Source organism: Myotis nattereri, assembly GCF_964212035.1.
Source record: "Myotis nattereri genome assembly, chromosome: 5".
NCBI classification, from domain to species: Eukaryota; Metazoa; Chordata; class Mammalia; order Chiroptera; family Vespertilionidae; genus Myotis; species Myotis nattereri.
Window position 1 is genome coordinate 20108593 of NC_138080.1, and position 19094 is coordinate 20127686.

At 46.3% G+C, this 19094-nt stretch overlaps 1 protein-coding gene across 3 annotated transcripts; it reads left to right on the forward strand.

The window, feature by feature from the left end:
* Positions 1–971: 971 nt before the first annotated feature.
* On the forward strand, positions 972–18503 carry SMIM7 (small integral membrane protein 7; the record flags this gene model as incomplete). Of its 3 annotated transcripts, none has more annotated exons than XM_081091380.1 (6): positions 972–1013; positions 1096–1137; positions 1587–1639; positions 3430–3520; positions 10672–10808; positions 17809–18503. In XM_081091380.1, the coding sequence occupies exons 1-5, from the start codon at positions 988–990 to the stop codon at positions 10685–10687; spliced, it is 228 nt and encodes a 75-aa protein (XP_080947506.1). In that variant the 5' UTR covers positions 972–987. The 3 variants fall into 3 exon arrangements, with proteins under 3 accessions (XP_080947506.1, XP_080947505.1, XP_080947507.1); XM_081091379.1 differs by lacking the exon at positions 17809–18503 and adding an exon at positions 13879–13995; XM_081091381.1 differs by lacking the exons at positions 10672–10808; positions 17809–18503 and having other exon boundaries at positions 3430–3524.
* Positions 18504–19094: the final 591 nt, after the last annotated feature.

Consider the following 19094-nt stretch of genomic DNA (forward strand, 5'->3'; position numbering starts at 1 on the left):
CCCCGCGCGGAAGGAGGGGCGACAGCTGTCCCGGGCCGTCCTGTCCCATGCAGCCCGGCCGGTCAGGTGTCCCCAATTTGTCCCTCCTCTGAGCCTTCACGACTCCATTCAGCCCAGCGAGGCGGGTGCTGCGCTCGGTGGAGTGAGCTGGGCAGGGGAGCTGTCCACTGGGGGAGAGGGGTCCCTCACGCTCGGAGCCCGCCTAGGGGGGACGGATCACTCAGAACCGCGCCCAGGTGGTGCTCGATGGGGACCCACGTCCTCTGTGGAGTCCTCGGGTCGGGACCTCCATCCCTCGTGGGGCCTTTTCAGTGGAGAACCCCATTCTCCGGTGCCTCAGGAGGTCCCTTCAGTCAGGACCTCGTCCGCTAGGCAGCTGTCGCGACCCCAGTCTTCCATGTGACTCCGGACATTATGACCTCCACCCCCCACAGGGACCCCCGTCCTCCAAAGGGACCGCTCGGTAGGGATTCCCCGCCACAGGTAGTGGGGATCCGCGTCTCTCGTGGGGCCCCGGAGGACCCTCCCCAATCAGTCGGGGCGTCCATGCCCCGGACAGCCCACTGCGTCAGGACCCGCTCCTCTGTGCTGCTCCGTGGTCTTGGGCGCCGTTTCTCCAGAAGCGCCATCTGAGAATCCATTCCAGAAGATAAAGCGGGGAGCCAGTTCTCCAGCGCGCGGGTCCCTACCCCCTGTGCGGCACGCCTCCCAAGAGTGACCTAATCCATCCCCGGATGGCCCCGCCCACAGATGACGTCACACGGCCGCCCCGGCCCTTCTCCGCTACGCTCCTGGCCTCTCCAGCTAGTAAAGGCGCTTCCTTTTCCCTAAGAGGCTCGCGCCTGCAAAGGGCGGGACCCTGCCTGCCTTGGCCTTCGATTGGCTCAGCCCTCGCCAGCGCTGCTTCACAATTGGTCGTCTCGTGTTCCTCTCCCCGCCCTCCCTAGACTTCCGCTTCCGGTTCTGTCGGACGCTTCGGCTGTAAAGATGATCGGAGACATCCTGCTCTTCGGGTAATTAAGGGGACTAGAGGCCGGGGAAGTAGGGCCCGACAGGGTTGGGGGCGGCCTAGGTAACTGCATTTTTCCTCCGCAGAACGCTGCTGATGAACGCCGGCGCGGTGCTTAACTTTAAGCTGTGAGTAGGCCGCAAAGGACTGCTGCTCCACCCGGGGACCCGTAGCCCGACCCCGCGAGCGTGAGCCAGCCCCACGTCGCAGGCCCTGCACCCAAGTCCCAGCCAACCCTCTGAACCGGTTTGCAGCCTGGTCCTTGCCCCTGAGACTCTTCGCGCCACCGCGGCTTGAAATCTTGGCTCTCCGTTCTCCGGGCATCCCTCTGCTCGCACCCCGAAGGCCCCCAAGCCCATCCCCCAAGAAACTCTTAGTCCTAACCTGTACTCACGGGTTACCTTCTCCACTTTGTCGATGGCTGTAATTGGTGGGGCAGGTGGGCCCCTAGGGAGGGTCATTGAACCGCAGAGGTCACACTGCAAGTCAGCGATAGAGCTGAATGGCCCTTTGATGCCAGGGACTGAGCGGTCCTTGCATCCTATCGAAAGTGGACACTGACTGCTTCTCTTTGTAGGAAAAAGAAGGACTCGCATGGCTTTGGGGAGGAGTCCAGGGAGCCTAGCACAGGTAAAACCTCCTTTCTGGACTCGGGAATTGGTCCAGAGAGTGTGTGTGTGTATGAGAGAGAGAGAGGCACAAGGATGTGATGTTCCCCTTGCCCACTTGTCACCCACTTCTTTTACCTGCCAGATCTCCGTGCATAGGTCAGCACTCTTATTACTTCCTACAGTTATTATTTTTCTTCATATGTATTTTGTCATCTGACTAATTTCTACCCCTCACACTTGACCTTAAGCTCCAGAGAAGAGACTCCAGCTTATTTAGCTCTTTCCTGCTGTGTGCTTGTTTAGTATTTTCCCCCACCCCTCCCCTGTGAGCTCCTTAGGGCAGGGACACCTGTCTGTTCTTCCCCGTGTCTCCCACACCAGGCTCCTACCTGGAGCCAGTGGCCTTAATCAGCATCTGTCATCAGGAGAGCTCATTTACATGATCCTCAGTTTAGAGAAGGGCCTTGCCAAGCGGTGCCTCTCAGACATCCTTTGGACAGACCCGTCTCTGTCAGTGGAAGCCCATGCTAGGTCACATAGGCTGTGCCACACACGGCCAACTACATGTGGTGGATAATACTGGCTAACAAGACTGTGTGCTGATCATGCACAAGGATGGCACAGCAGTACCAGGAACAGGTGACTGTCTTGCTGGGTTGCTGCGAAAAAAGCTCCTACCCGGTATTTTGTACTTACCAGAGAGCTGTGATCTCCAGATGACACTTTGGGTTGCACCCTTGTAGGTCGCCTAAAATGGACCAATTAATTTCATTCTGGAGGCTGGGGTTGGGGGTGGGTGAGGAAAAATGACTCAAAACCCAAGAGGAAGGTTCTGGAACACAGGTCTCTGGCGTCTTAATGTACCAAGTGGCCTCCTCTTGGAGTGGTTTCTGTTCCTGGGCGGCAGAGGGAACTAGAGTAAGTCGTCACCAAAGCAGAACTGCTGTTATACTTGCCCAAGTTAGTATGCTTTTCATTGCAAGCACTAAAATTCCATCTCAGAGTGGTAAAAGGAAATTGAAACACCCAAGGATAGAATTGTCTTCAGGCACACATGATTTAGCCCTCCAGCATATGGCTGTCTCTAGCTCTCCTTTCCCTTCTAGGTTGGTTTTACTATCAGACTGGCTTCTGTTGGCAAAGATGACCCTAGAAGCAGGACTTGGCACATTTTTCTGTAAAGGGCCAGATTATAAATACTTTTGGCTTTGCAGGCCATGCCATCTCTGGTGCAACAATTCAACTCTGCCATTGAAACAGGAAAGCAGCCATGGGCAATATGTAAACGAATGGTCCTAGCTTTGTTCAATAAAACTTCATTTGTTGACACTGACATTTGAATTTCATGTAAGTTTTATATCTCACCAAATACTCTGTTACTTTTTTTTTTAACTATTAAAAAATAGAAAAAACATTCTTAGCTCCTGGGTCACACAGAAACAGGTGGCAGGGGCTGGTTTCAGTTCCTGAGCCTAAGTTGCCAATGCCTATCCTAGAGGACACTGCTTATATCTTTCCAACCCAGCCCAGGGAGCCTGGCAGAAAACAGTAGTTGGGGCAAAAGTCCCAGGGCTGACTCTCATTGGGCATACATACTTGGATCACTTACTCTTTCCTCACCAATCAGACTGGGAGATTGGTCAGTGGCAGCCTGAGAGCTGAGGGTTGGGGAGCAGAAGAGACCCAAAGGAAAAACGGAGCTGCCACTGTGGAACATGAGGGCAGTGGGCTTGGGGTGGGCAGAAACTGCAGAAGCACCTGCAGCTGTGACAGCAGAAAGTTAGCAGTACTTGCTTTCTGACCTTCCAGGTGACAACATCCGGGAATTCCTATTGAGCCTCAGGTACTTCCGAATCTTCATCGCCCTGTGGAACGTTTTCATGATGTTCTGCATGATTGTGTAAGTCGGGCCTGCCCATCTCTTTCATTATCATCCTTTGCAACATTCTCCAGAATGACCCACCTGATGGTCATTCTCTGTCATCTCAGTCTACACTTGTTTTTTAAAAATGTATTTTTATTGATATCAGAGAAGAAGGGAGAGGGAGAAAGAGAGATAGAAACATAAGTGGTGAGAGAGAATCATTGCTCGGCTGCCTCCTGCATGCCCCACACTGGGATGGAGCTGGCAACCTGGGCATGTGCCCTGACCAGGAATCAAACCTCAACCTCCTGGTTCATAGGTCAGTGCTCAGTCACTGAGCCACGCTGGCTGGGCTCAGTCTACACTTTGGTGTCATGCTTTCTGCTATCAAAATAAGAACTCTCCAAGCTAGAGAGAAAACAGGTTTAAGCTATGCCATCATGGTCCAGGCTTCAGAGCGGATTGAAATGTGGCATTCTCCAAGTCCTGGCTGCCTGGTGTGTCACCGGGAGCTGCCAAGAGATGCTTTCCCTGAGCCTGTGGCCTGGTCACCTCTTGCCATCTCTGCTGGGCTTAGTGTATATCTGGCATCTGTCAAGGTGAAAAATGTGGTTGGACAGCCAGTGTGCTCCTGGGTCCTGCTCCCGCCTGCTGGAACCCAGCAGAAGTGTATATTCAGACTTTGCTTCTGTTTTTGTACACTTAAAGAAGTTTTTGTTTTTATGCTTTTTGGTTTTCCTTCCAGCCTCAGGCTGTAATTCCAATACTGCTATTAATGAATTGTGAGACTCAGAGCAAACAGACTCAGGTTTCAAAAAGAAGAATCTGTACTTCTAGGCCAGTGATGGAGAACCTTTTGAGCTCGGTGTGTCAGCATTTTGAAAAACCCTAACTTAACTCTGGTGCCGTGTCACATGTAGAAATTTTTTGATATTTGTAACCATAGTAAAACAAACACTTATATTTTTGATATTTATTTTATATATTTAAATGCCATTTAACAAAGAAAAATCAACCCAAAAAATGAGTTCACGTGTCACCTCTGACACGCATGTCATAGGTTTGCCATCACTGTTCTAGGCCATGCTGGGCCCATCTTGTATATTTCCCCCAAAGAGGAGGAGAATGACTGGTTGAAATGCTGAATTTGAAGTTGCTGGGTGGTCCTTGTCGCTGATGACTGTTTAAGGAGATGTTTCTAGAACTTAGGCAGGAGTGGGGAACGTCTGGCCCGTGGGCCGGATAAGGCCCCAAAATCATTTGGTTTGGCTCTGCCAAGGCATTAGCGATGAGTTAATTGTTTGACAAAATATAGCAGATTAATTTTTAAGTTGATAATTTTGTATGGCCCTCGAATTATGTTATAAATATCCAAATGGCCCTTGGCAGGAAAAAGGTTCCCCACCTGACTTAGGGGATCGGAGGATGATGGCGTTCACTGTGCCACCAGGAAAGGTTTTAGAGCCCAGAATGAGGACCTTGATAGATATACAGAGAGGCCCTTTTTGGGAGCTTGGATGAGGCCTGCTCAGGTACAAAGAGGCTCACGAAGATGTAAGGAATTTGCTGAAGAGTACAGGTGGTGTAACTAGGACTCATGGGAAAAAAGCACTGGGGGTGGCAAAGTGCTCCTCTAGCCTCTGTCTCTCTAGGTTCCTACCTGTCCATCCGTCCATCCATTCATTCATTCACAACTATACATTGTGGGCTGTGCTCTGGGGTGACAGCTGAGACAGCCACAGTCCCTGCCTTTAGTGAATGCGCAGTATGACAGGTGGGAAACAGACAAAACAAACAAATGGGGGAAAAGTCAATTGTGAGGTAGCAAAAGGAGGGAGTCTCCCAGTTTAGAAGGCAGCCAGGAAGAGGCTCTTTGATTGCTTGCCGTTTCAATCAAGAACACCAGGGCCTGGTTGGGGAGCTCAGCTGGTCATAGCGCCATCCTGATACACCAAGGTTGCGTGTTCGATCCCTAGTCGGGGCATGTATACATACGAGTCAACCAATGAATGCACAGATGGGTGGAACAAGTCAGTGTTTCTCTCTCCCTTATTCTCTCTCTAAAATCAATAAAAATGAAAATAAAATTGGTAAAAAAAAAAAAAAATGAACAACAGGAAGTCCAATTTGCAGAGCTAGGCAGACGCATGTTAGCACTGGAAGCAGCATGTACAAAGGGCTTGGGGCAGGGAAGAACTTGGTGTGTTTTTATCATTCTGTTCTTTTCTGTCCATTGGCTCTATTGTCCTCTCTAGTCTGGCTAGCATGCTTCACTGTCATCTTCTGGGCTGTGACCAGAAGGTGTAGCCTCAGACTCCGTGATCTCACAGCTCAGCCCAAGGCAAGCTTAGTCAGTAGCCCAGTGTCCAGATTTCATTTCTTGGGAGCAAAGTCTGATTGACCTATTTAGATCATTCAGTTCTAGCTGGATTGGAGGTTCCTGGTTCTAGCCTAACAACTGAGGTCAGGGGTTAGCAAACCACAGCCCATGGGTCATATCTGCTCCCTGCCTGTTTTCATGAATGAAGTTCTATTGCCACACAGCCATGCCACGTTTGTGACTGCTTTTGCGCTAAAGCGGTTGGGGCATGTGACAGCCTGCTTGGGCCCACACAGCCTGAACTGCTTATGTGTGGCTTTTTATAGAGTGTGCTGAACCCTGACCTCGGCCAGCTCTTCCTGCAGGGGTCATAGGTGCGGGAAGACTCCCTCCAGAATGAGGTGTCAGGGAGACAGTGACTGGCTTTTCCAGGATGTTAAAACACTGGAAATCACGCCGAAGCCGGTTTGCCTCAGTGGATAGAGCGTCGGCCTGCGGACTGAAGGGTCCCAGGTTCGATTCCGGTCGGGGGCATGTACCTGGGTTGCGGGCATATCCCCAGTGGGAGATGTGCAGGAGGCAGCTGATCGATGTTTCTCTCTCATCGATGTTTCTAACTCTCTATCTCTCTCCCTTCCTCTCTGTAAAAAATCAATAAAATATATTAAAAAAAAACCAAAAAAAAAAACCACTGGAAATCACCTAAATGTCCAAGAACAGGGGAAGAATCAGGTAACTTAAAGGACGCCCATGTGACCAACTGTCACGATGTCATCAGTGATAATGTGCCAGAGGGTATGTCTACATTGGGAAATGTTTTGAGAGTAAAGAAGGCTTATGTCACCTGTATGCATACTCTGGCTTCAGTTGTGATTTGCACACAGTAAACATTGAGTAAGTGCTGAGTGTGTGCTGAAGTCTGTGATGGAAACACTTCCAGCAAAGGGAGTTGGAAGGATCTACTCCAGACTGTCCATGGCTGTGAATGTAGCAGGATCAGAGAGATGATTTGCTATTCCATACACCCACTTCTATATTGTTTGAGCTGGGCTACTTTGGAAATTTTAAAAAGTCATGGAAAACTTTAAATGTGGAGAAACGTGCCTGAATTTTTAGGGACCAAGGTACTGATATCTGCATCTTAGTTTGAAACCATCAAAAGTAAGGTAGACAGATGAATAGATAGATGCACAATAAAGCAAAATGTTAATTGCAGAATGTAGGTGGTGTGTATGTGGCTGTTCACTGAACTGTTTTTTGAACTCTTTGTTGAAAGATAAGTAAAAAGTGGAAGTTGTTTTTCACAATTCAAGATTTTTTAGTACATTCACAAAGTTGTGCAACCATCACCACGGTCTAATTCTAGAATAAGTTCAGCACCCCCAAAGGGAAACTACGTACCCATTCAGCAGTCGCTCCTGTTCTTTCTTCTCCCCAGCCTCTGGTAACCACTGATCTACTTTATATCTCTACGGATTTGTCTGTTGTTGTTTTTTTAAATCTTTATTGTTGAAAGTATTACATATGTCCCCTTTTTCCCCCCCATTGTCTCCCTCCAGCCCCCCCCCCCTCCCGGCCCCCCACTTCAGGCCTTTACCACCTTATTGTCTGTGTCCATGGGTTATGCATATATGCATACAAGGTCTTTGGTTGATTACCTTCTACCCACCCACTCTCCCCCTGCCTTCCCTCAGATTCTGCACTCTGTTCCATGCTTCCATGTCTCTGGATTCACTCTGTTCCACAGTTTATTTCGTTAATTGTCTGTTCTTGGTATTTCATATAAATGGAATCATGTAATATGTGGCCTTTTGTGTCTGGCTTTTTTCAGGAGAATAATGTCTTCTGGTTTCTTCAGTGTTGTACACGAATCAGGACTTCATTCCTTTCTGTGGCTGAATAATAGTTTATTGTATGGATATGCCACAGTTGGTTCATCCATTCATCAGTTGATGGATATTTGGGATGTTTCTATTTTTTGGCTATTATGAATAATGTTGGCACGAACATTTGTTTTCAGTTCTCTGGTATATACTCATGAGTGAAATTGCTGGGCCTATCGGTAACTCTATATTTATCCTTTTGAGGAAGCACCAGACTATTTTACAAAGTAGCTGCAGCGATTTACATTCCCACCAGCAGCGTGTGACGGTTTCAATTTCCCCACATCCTTGCCAATGCTTGTGATGGTCAGACTTTTTTATTACGACCATCCTAGTAGAGGTGAAGGTTGATTTGCATTCCCTGATGGTTAATGACGTTGAGCATCTCTTCAGGTGCTATTGGCCATCTGTTTATCTTTGGAGAAATGTCTGTTGAGATCCTTTGCCCTTTGTTTTTCCCCCTGAGCAGCCTGGTTTTTCCAGGGAATAGGGGACAAGGAGGCCCTGCATCTAAAAGAAGGTGTTGGGCCCTGGCCAGGTGGCTCCGTTGGTTGGAGCATTGTCCTGTACACCAAAAGGCCGAGAGTTCAATTCCAGGTCAGGGCACATATCTAGGTTTCAGTTTCAATCCCTGGTTGGGGCAGGTAGGGGAGGCGATCAGTCAATGTTTCTCTCTCACAGAGATGTTTCTCTTTCTCTCTACCCCTTCTTCTCTCTCTAAAATCAATAAAATCAATTAGGTGAGGATTTTTTTAAAAGAAAAATTATATGAAGGTGTTGGGCCTCTCGGTTGTGAAGCGTGACTGCGCTGGCAAGGAAGGACCTGATGGGGCAGTGGGAACTTGATCTTGTACAGAGGCAGAGCTGCCTCAAACAGATTGTCAAACTGCAGCGGGAAGGCCGGGGAGGGTTGGGGGGCAGGAGGTAGGGGGGTAAGAGATGAACCTAAGGACTTGTAAGCATGCATATAAGCATAACCAATGGACATAAGACACTGGGGGATAGGGGAGGCTGGGGGACTGTCTAGGGCGGGGGGATAAAATGGACACATATGTAATACCCTTTGTAATACTTTAAGCAATAAAAACAAACAAACAAAAAAAAAACTTGATCTTGGAGTCCTTGACTGCTGGTTGGCAGCACTTGCTGGCCATGATCTCCTTCATCTTCACGATCTGGATAGAGTGGGTTTGGGCACAGTGCTGGGTTCCCATGTCTCAGTAGCACTGGGTAGCAACACCCATAATGGTCAGGTCTTGGTACTCTGGGTACATGTTGTGGGTGCCACTGTGGGAGTTTTAGCTCAGCCAGATGCCAAAGTTTTTCGCCCCAAGAGGGGTTTTTTCAAACACCTGCCCACGGTGGACAATTTCCCCTGTAGATTTCTTCATCTTCTTCAGTTGAAATAAAGTACCAGATGCGGGACTTGGCACCAACACGGTTAGATGGAAAGATGCGCATGTGGTTGAGGAGCAGTGTGTGGCACTTAGGGGTGGGCAGGCAGCACCCCACCACCTGTGCTCTCGAAATGTGCCCAAGACCTTCACAGCGTTCTTTTCGAGTTCACCACCGCCCGCGAGAGCTCTTTGCTCATTTTTAAATTGGGTTTTACTGAGTTGTAAGTTCTTTGTATATTCCAGATACCAGTCCCTTGTCAGATACATGATTTGCAAGTAATATCCCCCATTTTTGGGGGGTTGTCTTTTCACTTTCTTGATGGTATCATTTGAAGCACAAAAATGTTTAATTTTGATGAAGTCCGGTATCTTTTTTCTTTTTGTCACTAAGAATTTTATAGTTTTAATTTTAATAATTAGTCCAGTTTGAGGTAATTTTTGTATGTGGTGTGGGTAGAGATCCAACTTCATTCTTTGGTATGTGGCAATCCAATTGTTCCTACACTATCTGTTTTTTTGTTTTTTTTTAATAATCTTTTTATTTTGGAAAAAATTTAGATTTATAGAAATGCTGCAAAGATAATACAGAGAATTCCCATATATATATACCAGTATGTATATATATGAAGTATATTTTTATTGGTCTCAGAGAGTAAGGGGAGAGAGAGAGAGAGAGATAGAAACATCAGTTATGAGAGAGAATCATTGATTGGCTGCCTCCTGCATGCCCCACACTGGGGATTGAGCCTGCAACCCCGGTATGTGCCCTGACTGGGAATTGAACTGTGATCTCCTGATTCATAGATTGATGCTCAACCGCTGAGCCATGCCGGCCGGGGGAGATATATATATATTTTTTTTTTAACTGATTTTTTAGTTCACATATTTAGACTTTTTTTTTTTTAATCCTTACCAAGGATATTTTTCCATTGGTTTTTAAAGAGAGTGGAAGAGGGAGGGAAAGACAGAAATATCGATTTGAGAGAAACACATTGATTGGTTGCCTCCTGCATGCACCCTGACCAGGGCCCAGATTGGGGAGCCTGCAATCAAGGTATGTACCCTTGACCAGAATCAAACCCAGGACCTTTCGGTCCATAGGCTGATGTTCTATCCACTGAGCCAAACCGGCTAAGGCTGGGCTATATCTCTTTTTAACACCTCTATGGTTTTTCCCCAGTAGGCCTGTGTTGTAACCTACATACCCATCCTCAAACTTCAGAAATATTTATTACAGTTTCCAGGCCTTTCCTATTCCAGATTTTCTTCAGTGAACAAAGTTAACTGTAATCATTTGTTTATTCAAAGGTCTTTTTGATATGAAAGTTACCACTGACTTGCAGTAATGGAGAATAGGTGCAAATAGAATGTTGCAAATTTGTATGAAGTGGATAATTCTAAAGTTACATTTTTCTTTTACGTGTATAGTTTGGTAGTGTTCACAGTATTGTGTAACAGAAGAGTTACTTATTAGATCAGAAAATGATGAAAAATAATCTTAAAAGCAACATAAAATGTTTTCTAAAAATGCTTTCAGAGTGACAGCTTCCCATTCTCACAGACATTTCTGCCCTCTGAATTTTCCAGGCTCTTTGGCTCCTGAGCTCCAGATACTGAACCAGTAATGCACCTTCCCAGATGCCAAGCCTCCCTCTATTCCTGACAACTTCAAGAATGTTTTTGACTGGAAAACTGGTGACCTTCCCAGAAAGCCGAAGCTCGTGGTGGGTGAAAAAAATGTTCACCAAGATACACTTGGTTTCCTGGCCACGTCACTGTTGTTTTTTTAAAGATATTTTCAATTGGTCTGTGCATTGAAATGTTGTCTACTTAAGGAGTTTCAGGAGGGTTTATGTAAGGGACTGTGATAACATTGCCTTCTTTATAGAAAAAAGAACATGTCTAGATAGTTTTATTGAATTGGAATCCCTCTTCCACTAAGCTTTCATTAGAAACGTTTCTATTGGCTATGTCTGGGTTTATTTTTAATAACTATCCCTTTTGGTTCGAATTACACATTTTTAGAAATCATTTATTTCCAAGGATCTGAACCAGAAAGGTTGGCTTTTAAGTTTGATGCAGCCTCTTTATTAGATTCGGTGAATAACAAAGTTCATTGTTGCTGGGTCTGTGTTCAGTTCCTTCTCTGTCCCAGTAGACGCGCTTGGATTACAGTGTAGCTGTTATCCCTAGAACTTTAAGGGCGAAGTCTTATTGGTTCCCACGGAAGAGATGTGCAGAAGAGTTGGCAGGGGCAGGCAGATGTCTTATGAGAAATTATGCCTTGCCTTGAAAGCCCTCTGTTAAATGGGCCATTAATTGTACAATTTTTAGAGTGAGAGTGATTTATGTGGTAATATTGGGACCTAGTTCTGAAAGCTTGGGGTTTTAGGGTCTGTTTTTCAAATGGGTGATTTCAAGGTTGGAAAAAGAATGAGCTTCATTTGAGCATTTTGTACAGAAGCTGCTTTAAAAGAAAGTCCTGGTTTAATTGCCAAAATGAAACGCTGGTGGTCAGTACCTGGATCTCATAGGTGTTTGATTTGTTTGTTGTGGGTTTTGGAATCCTGACTTGTAGGTAAGCCTGGTGGGAGGAAAAAGCAAACACGCAGGCTTTTAGAACTAAATAGCATTGAAAATAAAGCTCATTTCCTAAAAGGACTTTTTGTTACACATTTCTTAAACAAGAAGTTGCTTTTCCAACTTGAATCGTTTAGAATTAGGCTGTGGAAAACACTTAGGGTTTATTTTGGAGCCTGTCAAAACGAAATGATGTTCCCTTTTTTAAAAAAAATGTATTTATTGATTTCAGAGAGGAAGGGAGAGAGAGAGGGGGGATCAAGTCTGCAACCCGGGCATGTGTCCTTGGCTGGAATCGGACCTGAGACCCTTTAGTCCGCAGGCCAACGCTCTGTCCACTGAGCCAAGCCAGCCAGGGCTGATGTTCCCTTTTGGATTTTGTTCAATAAGTGTTGGTCAGGGATTGAGCAAATATGATTTTGACCTGGCTGCTCCTAGAAGAATTGAAAGTGATTGCAGTGGGGTTTCACTAGACCAGGGTCAAATCCACCTGTACTGCTACTCAGCTAATGTCATTCTGTTTCATTGCTTCTACAGTTTATTCCCTTGTCAAATCCTGCTAAACATCTCCCCATGGTTTGCAAGTAGCAGGGACCATAGCTTCTGAATTGAGTTTCAACCAGGCCTGTGTTATGGCAGCAATAACAGACATGTCAAGATCTTGACTGGTCAGTCTTCATCAAGCTGTGTGAATGGTGTGAGGAAATCTCTGCCTTTTCAGACCCACACTGAGGTTTCAGTGAGGCAAGGCGTTTGTGTTGCAGGGATGAATCGTTCTCTGAGAAGAATGAGATTTTGTTTCAATAATTGCATTTTTCTCCAGAGAACTATTATCTCATTGTTAAGTTGTTATAAGTCAGGGTAGCTTTGGGGGATGCATATTAGAGTCTCCTGTAAATTTTTTTTTTGATGTAATGACTTTAAAAAAAAATTCTTTTTTTAAATTGATTTCAAAGAGGAAAGGAGAGGGAGAGATAGAAACATCAGTGATGAGAGAATCACTGATTGGCTGCCTCCTGCACGCCCCCTACTGGGAACTGAGCCTGCAACCCAGACATGTGCCCTTGACCGAATCGAACCTGAGACCCTTCAGTCCACAGGCCATTGCTCTTATCCACTGAGCCAAACCAGCTAGGGCTGCTGTATGTGGTTTGTTTGTTTTTTAATCGCATATCATGGATCTTTAGGAAGCTTTTCAAGAACCCTAACTGGTGCTCTAGCAGGTTTGGCTCACTGGATAGAGCGTCAGCCTGTGGACTGAAGGATCCCAGGTTCGCATTCCTGGTCAAGGGCACATGCTCAGGTTGAGGGCTCATCCCCACTAGGGGGACATGCAGGAGGCAGCCAATCAGTGATTCTTTCTCTCATCATTGATGTTTCTATCTCTCCCCCTCCCTTCCTCTCTGAAATCAATAAAAATATGTTATTGTTTTTAAAAGAACCCTCACTGGCACCAAAGCTTATCAGAGTTTGAATTTTGGGTGCATAGGATCCCACAGCATCTAAGTGCTCATGTTCAGCGTCATTTAGGTATGGATTCAAATCCCATCTCCGTTCCTTGCTGGGGAGGCCTTGGCCGATTGCTTCCCCTCCCTAAGCCTCAGTTTCCATATCTCTAAAATGGACTTAAAAGTCATACCTACCTGGATTTGTTGGAAGGTTTGGTGCACTTGAATTTGGCCTGGGTGCTTGACTGAACGCCTGACACCTGGTAAGCCTTCGATATCGTGAGTTTCCTCACTGCCACATTTTACCTCTTGCCTGGATTCATTCGTGCATTCTAGACCTGCACCGTGAGAGGGCGATCACAACAATTTTAAAATTTGGAAACAATTTCCAGCGTGGAAAATCTTTTCCTGTCTTCCCCTTCCCTTTCCAGTGCTTTCCTATGCCTGTCGGTATACTAGTATACCACATAGTTCTGATAGTGGGTAAGGCAGTCCGTTCTGCTTTTCGTTTCTGCATCACTTCCTTCATATTTTCTGGGCTGACAGAAAGGAAACCTTTTGCTTCCTCCACCCTTACCATCTTATGAATGGAACAAGTCCCTCTGTGTGAGTTTCTTATTGTACTTCAGTTCCAGCTGCTCTAGAGTACAAACTGGAAATCACCGAGTTCTGCTGCTGCTTTTTATAAATAAAGTTTTATTGGCATTCAGCCACCCCTCTTTAAGAATGTGTTGTCTGTGGCTCCTTTGTCTGTTTTCTGCTACAGTGGGAGAGTTGCTGACAGAGACCATCTGGCCCACAGAGCTGAAAATGCTGGGTATCTGGCCCATTTACAGGATAAATTTGCCAGCCCCTGAGCATGGGGATGATGGAGGATCTCAAGGTACCCTTATCCCCCAAAGCCACTCAGGTGGAATCATTTGTGTGCCTTCTGGTCTAGACTTTAATAAAGACATTTGCAAACATGACTTTCAGACTTGCTGAAAATCGAGCCAGCCATTTTCAGGTGATGCGGTTAATAGACCAAAACCCAATTTCTGTCTCTCATGAGCTAGGCGCGAGGTCCCTCCTGGGCGCCTGTGATTCTTCTGAGTAGCAGCTCCATGTGATAATGAGATTGGCTCTCCTCTGAAGTGCTTAGATCTGAAAACCCAGAGACTCATTAGTGAAGCATTTTCTTTTCATTTCAACTGTTTCATTATTTCCTTCTTAACCAACTTTAAGTTTATGAAATATTGACAAACCTCCTGATGTTTTCCTGTGTTGATGGAAGACATAAGCTGGTTGTGCATAAACCAGAGGAATGTTTTTTTTTTTAATGTAAATTTGATTTGGGGGCTTGTTTTCACCATTCCCTTGACTTACTTTCATTATTATGCAGAGGAAAGCAGTGATCACTTTCAGCCCCCTCTGGCACGTGAGCATCCCTGAAGTAAGTTTGGTACTGGCAAGTGTTCCTGGATGAGAAATCAAGCAAAAGGGTGTGTAGCAAATCAGAAATTCAGAGTCCATGTTTTTCAACAAAAGAATGGCAAGAATCAGTTCAGTGTGTGGCTCATGGCTTGCTTTATTTTTATTTTATTTCTTCCATCACCATTTTCCCCTCCTGTGCCCCCTTCCACCTCCACCTACGTGGCTTTCTTTTTGTTTTGACTTATACCAGATGCCAGCAAGCTGCTGCCCAGGTCTGGCCCGCTACCTACCTTTTCACAGCCCACAAGAGAGGATGGTTTTTACTTTTGTAAATGGTTGGAGGGGAAATTAAAATGAAAGGAAATTCAAGTTTCTTTGTTCATAAATAAAGTTTTATTGGAATGCTGTCACGCCCAATCATTAATGTATCATCAGTGGCTGCTTTGGAGCTGCAAGGGCATAATTGAGCCCTTGCGACTGTCAGCATAAGGAATGTCCAGACCTGTAAGATTTTTTTATGAGTTTGTTTGAACCAAACTGACGACAACTGCTGGGAAACAAAATCTCAGTGGATTGAGGAAATGTTCCAGAGAATGGCTCTTTTGCACCTTATTTTATACATTAGAATCAAAGGAGAAGATGGAAGGGGATCACATGAAATTCACTGGTGGTAGATGAGGGAAGTGGGAGAAAGCAAAGGTGGGTGTGGGGGTTGGGAGGTGAATCTCTGCGATTGGCTACAAAGTGAAAGGAATAGACACACTTACATAGATGGGTATAGGAGAGTTTTATCGGTAACAATAATAATGAGAGGCTCCGTTATCTGCTGCTCTGGTGGGAGATTGTGTCCTGAGGGGTCTGGAAAAAGAAAATTCCAAAGGTATGTTATCTTAGCTGCAAAAAGACTATAAAAGACAGGCTGTTAACCTAAAGATTGACCTTACATTTCAGACCGTCCCATGTGGTTAATTTCGGTCTCTGAGCTTGTGAGGCCTGCCATGCAGGCCCCCCTTGAGCTTGCAAGTTTAGTATGTGGGCCCTTTTCCGTCCACAGGACAGACACTGTCTAGCCCAGTGGTCGGCAAACTCATTAGTCAACAGAGCCAAATATCAACAGTACGGCCGAGGCCGGTTTGGCTCAGTGGATAGAGCGTCGGCCTGCGGACTGAAAGGTCCCGGGTTCGATTCCAGTCGGGGGCATGTACCTGGGTTGCGGGCATGTCCCCGGTGGGAGATGTGCAGGAGGCAGCTGATCGATGGTTCTCTCTCATCGATGTTTCTAACTCTCTATCTCTCTCCCTTCCTCTCTGTGAAAAATCAATAAAATATATTTTTAAAAAAAACCAAACAAAAAAAAACCAGTATGATTGAAATTTCTTTTGAGAGCCAAATTTTTTAAACAAGCTATATAGGTAGGTACACTGTTATTAACTTAATTAGGGTACTCCTAAGGCTTAGGAAGAGCCACACTCAAGGGGCCAAAGAGCTGCATGTGGCTCGCGAGCCGCAGTTTGCCGACCACGGGTCTAACCTGCCAAACTGAACATTTACTGTTGGCCCTTTACAGATAGGTTTGTCAACCCCTGGAATAGACAATTTAAAAGGCCCGGCCGGTGTGCTCAGTGGTCGGGCATTGATCTATGAACCAAGAGGTCGAGGTTCGATTCCTGGTCAGGACACATGCCCAGATTGTGGGCACCATCCCCAGTAAGTGGTGTGCAGGAGGCAGCTGATCAATGATTTTCTCTCATCATTGATGTTTCTATCTCTCCCTCTCCCTTCAATAATGAAATCAATAAAAATATATTTTTTAAAAAGACACGGGAGGATCCCGTTCATCTGTGTTTACTTCACATCATCGTCATGGCAGGTAGTGGTAAATGTGGGCCACCGGAGTGTATAGACTATGCTGGGGGAGTGTGGAAGTTATTTTAGGGGGAATAAAGCTTCATTGCATCTCATTAGAGTTCATTGTGTGAATCAGGGAAAAGAGGGTTGTGGCAGAAAGGAAGATGTGTGGGGGTGGTAAGAACTGCACTAGGGGTTCAGACCAGTGTGGTTAGACCAGACCCAGGTTCAGCAACCTCGGTACTCGAGTTCTGGCTAGGAAAGAATTCAGAGCCAAGACTCACCTATAAGAGAACATTTAGAAAATCACAGAGGTAGAAGTAATTCGTGGAAGAAATGGGCTGAGGAAACAACTTATGAAGGCAAAAGAGGGGCCCTTGGAGCTTAGAAGTGAGGAAGGCAAAGGTGGTATGCCTGGGAGGGAAGGGAAAGGCGTGGGTGTGCTCCCAGGCGGGACTGTGCACTAGGTCCTCATTTCTAAGGGTTTTAAGGGTGGAGATTTTCGGGGAGGTTCCAGGGGAAGATCTCAGTAGAATATTCAGCAGTTTTCCAGGTGTGTCCTTTCAGGGCCTGGGTTTCCACTGACCTGTTGGTGTCAGGGCAGCAAGTCGGTCCTGAGGTCAGCCATAGTGTCACTTGTCTGGGTTTGCTGCTTTTCTGGGCCTGGAGCTGAAATACAGCTGAGGCCTAGATGTTATTTCTAGGGAGGAAAGGTCAGGGGTCCAAGCGCGTGACCAGCAATACGCTAGGGGAGGAAATGTCACCCTGAGGACGAGGCCCCACCCTACAGTTGTCCTTTGCTAAGCTTTTGCTCTCCACCCTGGTGACCTTTTTTACCTGGCCCAGCGTCCTTGCCCTGCTCATACCTATCTGCCTACCACAGATGGAGGCCTGGCCTAGACAGAGCGGGCTCTGCCCTTCACAGAGGGCAGCATCGACTGGCCTCTCTGCACCTCCACATCCTCATCTGTGATAGGGGACGGTGAAAGAGGAAGCTTTGACCTGTGCCTCTAACCTGCCTGGCGTGGGACAGGTACTCAATAAGTGGTGTTATTTTCATCGATGTTATTACTTTTATTAAAAGACACTCTTGCCGAAACCGGTTTGGCTCAGTGGATAGAGCGTCAGCCTGCAGACTGAAAGGTCCCAGGTTCGATTCCGGTCAAGGGCATGTACCTGGGTTGTGGGCACATCCCCAGTAGGAGATGTGCAGGAGGCAGCTGATCGATGTTTCTCGCTCATCGATGTTTCTAGCTCTCTATCTCTCTCCTTTCCTCTCTGTAAAAAATCAATAAAATATATTAAAAAAAAAAAAAAAGACACTCTTGACAGGGTTTTATGAGGCTTCAATGAGACAATGTCTTAGGCAGCAGGGGCTGCCGTAACGAAATGTCACTGATTCGGTGGCTTAAACAAGGCATTTATTTTCTCACAGTTCTGGAGGCTGAAAGTCCAAGATCCAGGAGCCAGCAGGTTTAAGGTGAGGCCTCGCTCCTCAGTTTGTAAACAGCTACCTTCTCACTGTGTCCTTACTGTCCTTCCCTCTGTGTGTGTTCCTGGTGTTTCTCTTACGAGGGTACCAGCGATATTGGATCAGGGCCCACTCTTACGACCTCATTTAACCTTAGTTACCTCTTTAAAGACTGTCTCCATATATAGTCTCATTGGGTGTTAGGACTTCAACATATGAATTTTGAGAGGACACAATTCAGTCTATAACAGATGGCCAAGGTTCTCACCTATTCAGCAGCTGTTAGTTCATCTCCTTGGCCAATGGTATGCTTTAAGGCATTACAATTTTTTAAAACTTCATGTGGTCTACAAAGCTGACCCTGAGAACTGCTATGAAGGAATTTGCCGCCTGATGTTCCATAGTAAAGTGCTTGTGTGGATTGGATGGTGGCTTCCACCCTGGCATCTCAGACTTTAATGACCCCATGGATTCCCTGGCGGTCTAGGTGAAGTATGGATTTGACTTAGCAGGTTGGAGGCACAGTTGAGATTCTGTATGTCTAACCAGCTCCCAGGGTTTGTCCATGCTGCTGGTTCACAGGCCACACTTTGAACTGGTCTGCCTAGGGCTGGCTGGTAGTGTGCAGGTTCTTGATTTCATGCAGGGAAGATTTCATTAAAAAAAAAAAAAATTTCATAATATAAGTCCAGGTGATTTTTTAGAGGACAAGTATTTTCTTTTTTAATGGATTTTTAGAAAAGGAGAAAGAGAAACATTGACCTAAGAAACATTGATCGGTTGCCTCCTGTATGCACCCTGACCGGGGATCGAACCCAAAACCTGGGTATGTGCCCTGACTGGGAATTGAACCCGCCACCTTTTGGTGTATGGGTGGATGCTCCAACTCGCTGAGCCACACCAGCCAGGACTACAGGACCTTTCTTAAAGCTGGGGACAGTGAAACAAGGAAGAAGCAACAGAAGAGAGAGTAGGTGAGAAAATGAGCTCAGACTGGGCTACTTTGGCTCACTAAGAAGTCAGAGAAAATGGGGCCTTGGGCCAGGTTCTGGGGATTTGCCCAGGATGAGCTGCCACTGCCCATTGCTCCCTGGTTGGGCGTCTCCTGGGGTCCCTTAGAGTTTAGGAGATGCATGACTCTGGGGGAAGAAGAGGGGTAACTGAGTCTCGAGGTTGGGCATGCTTCTGGGAGGGAGAACACAACCTGGGAACTTCGTCTTGAGGGTTTTTAAAGGCTGGAAGTTTAGGAG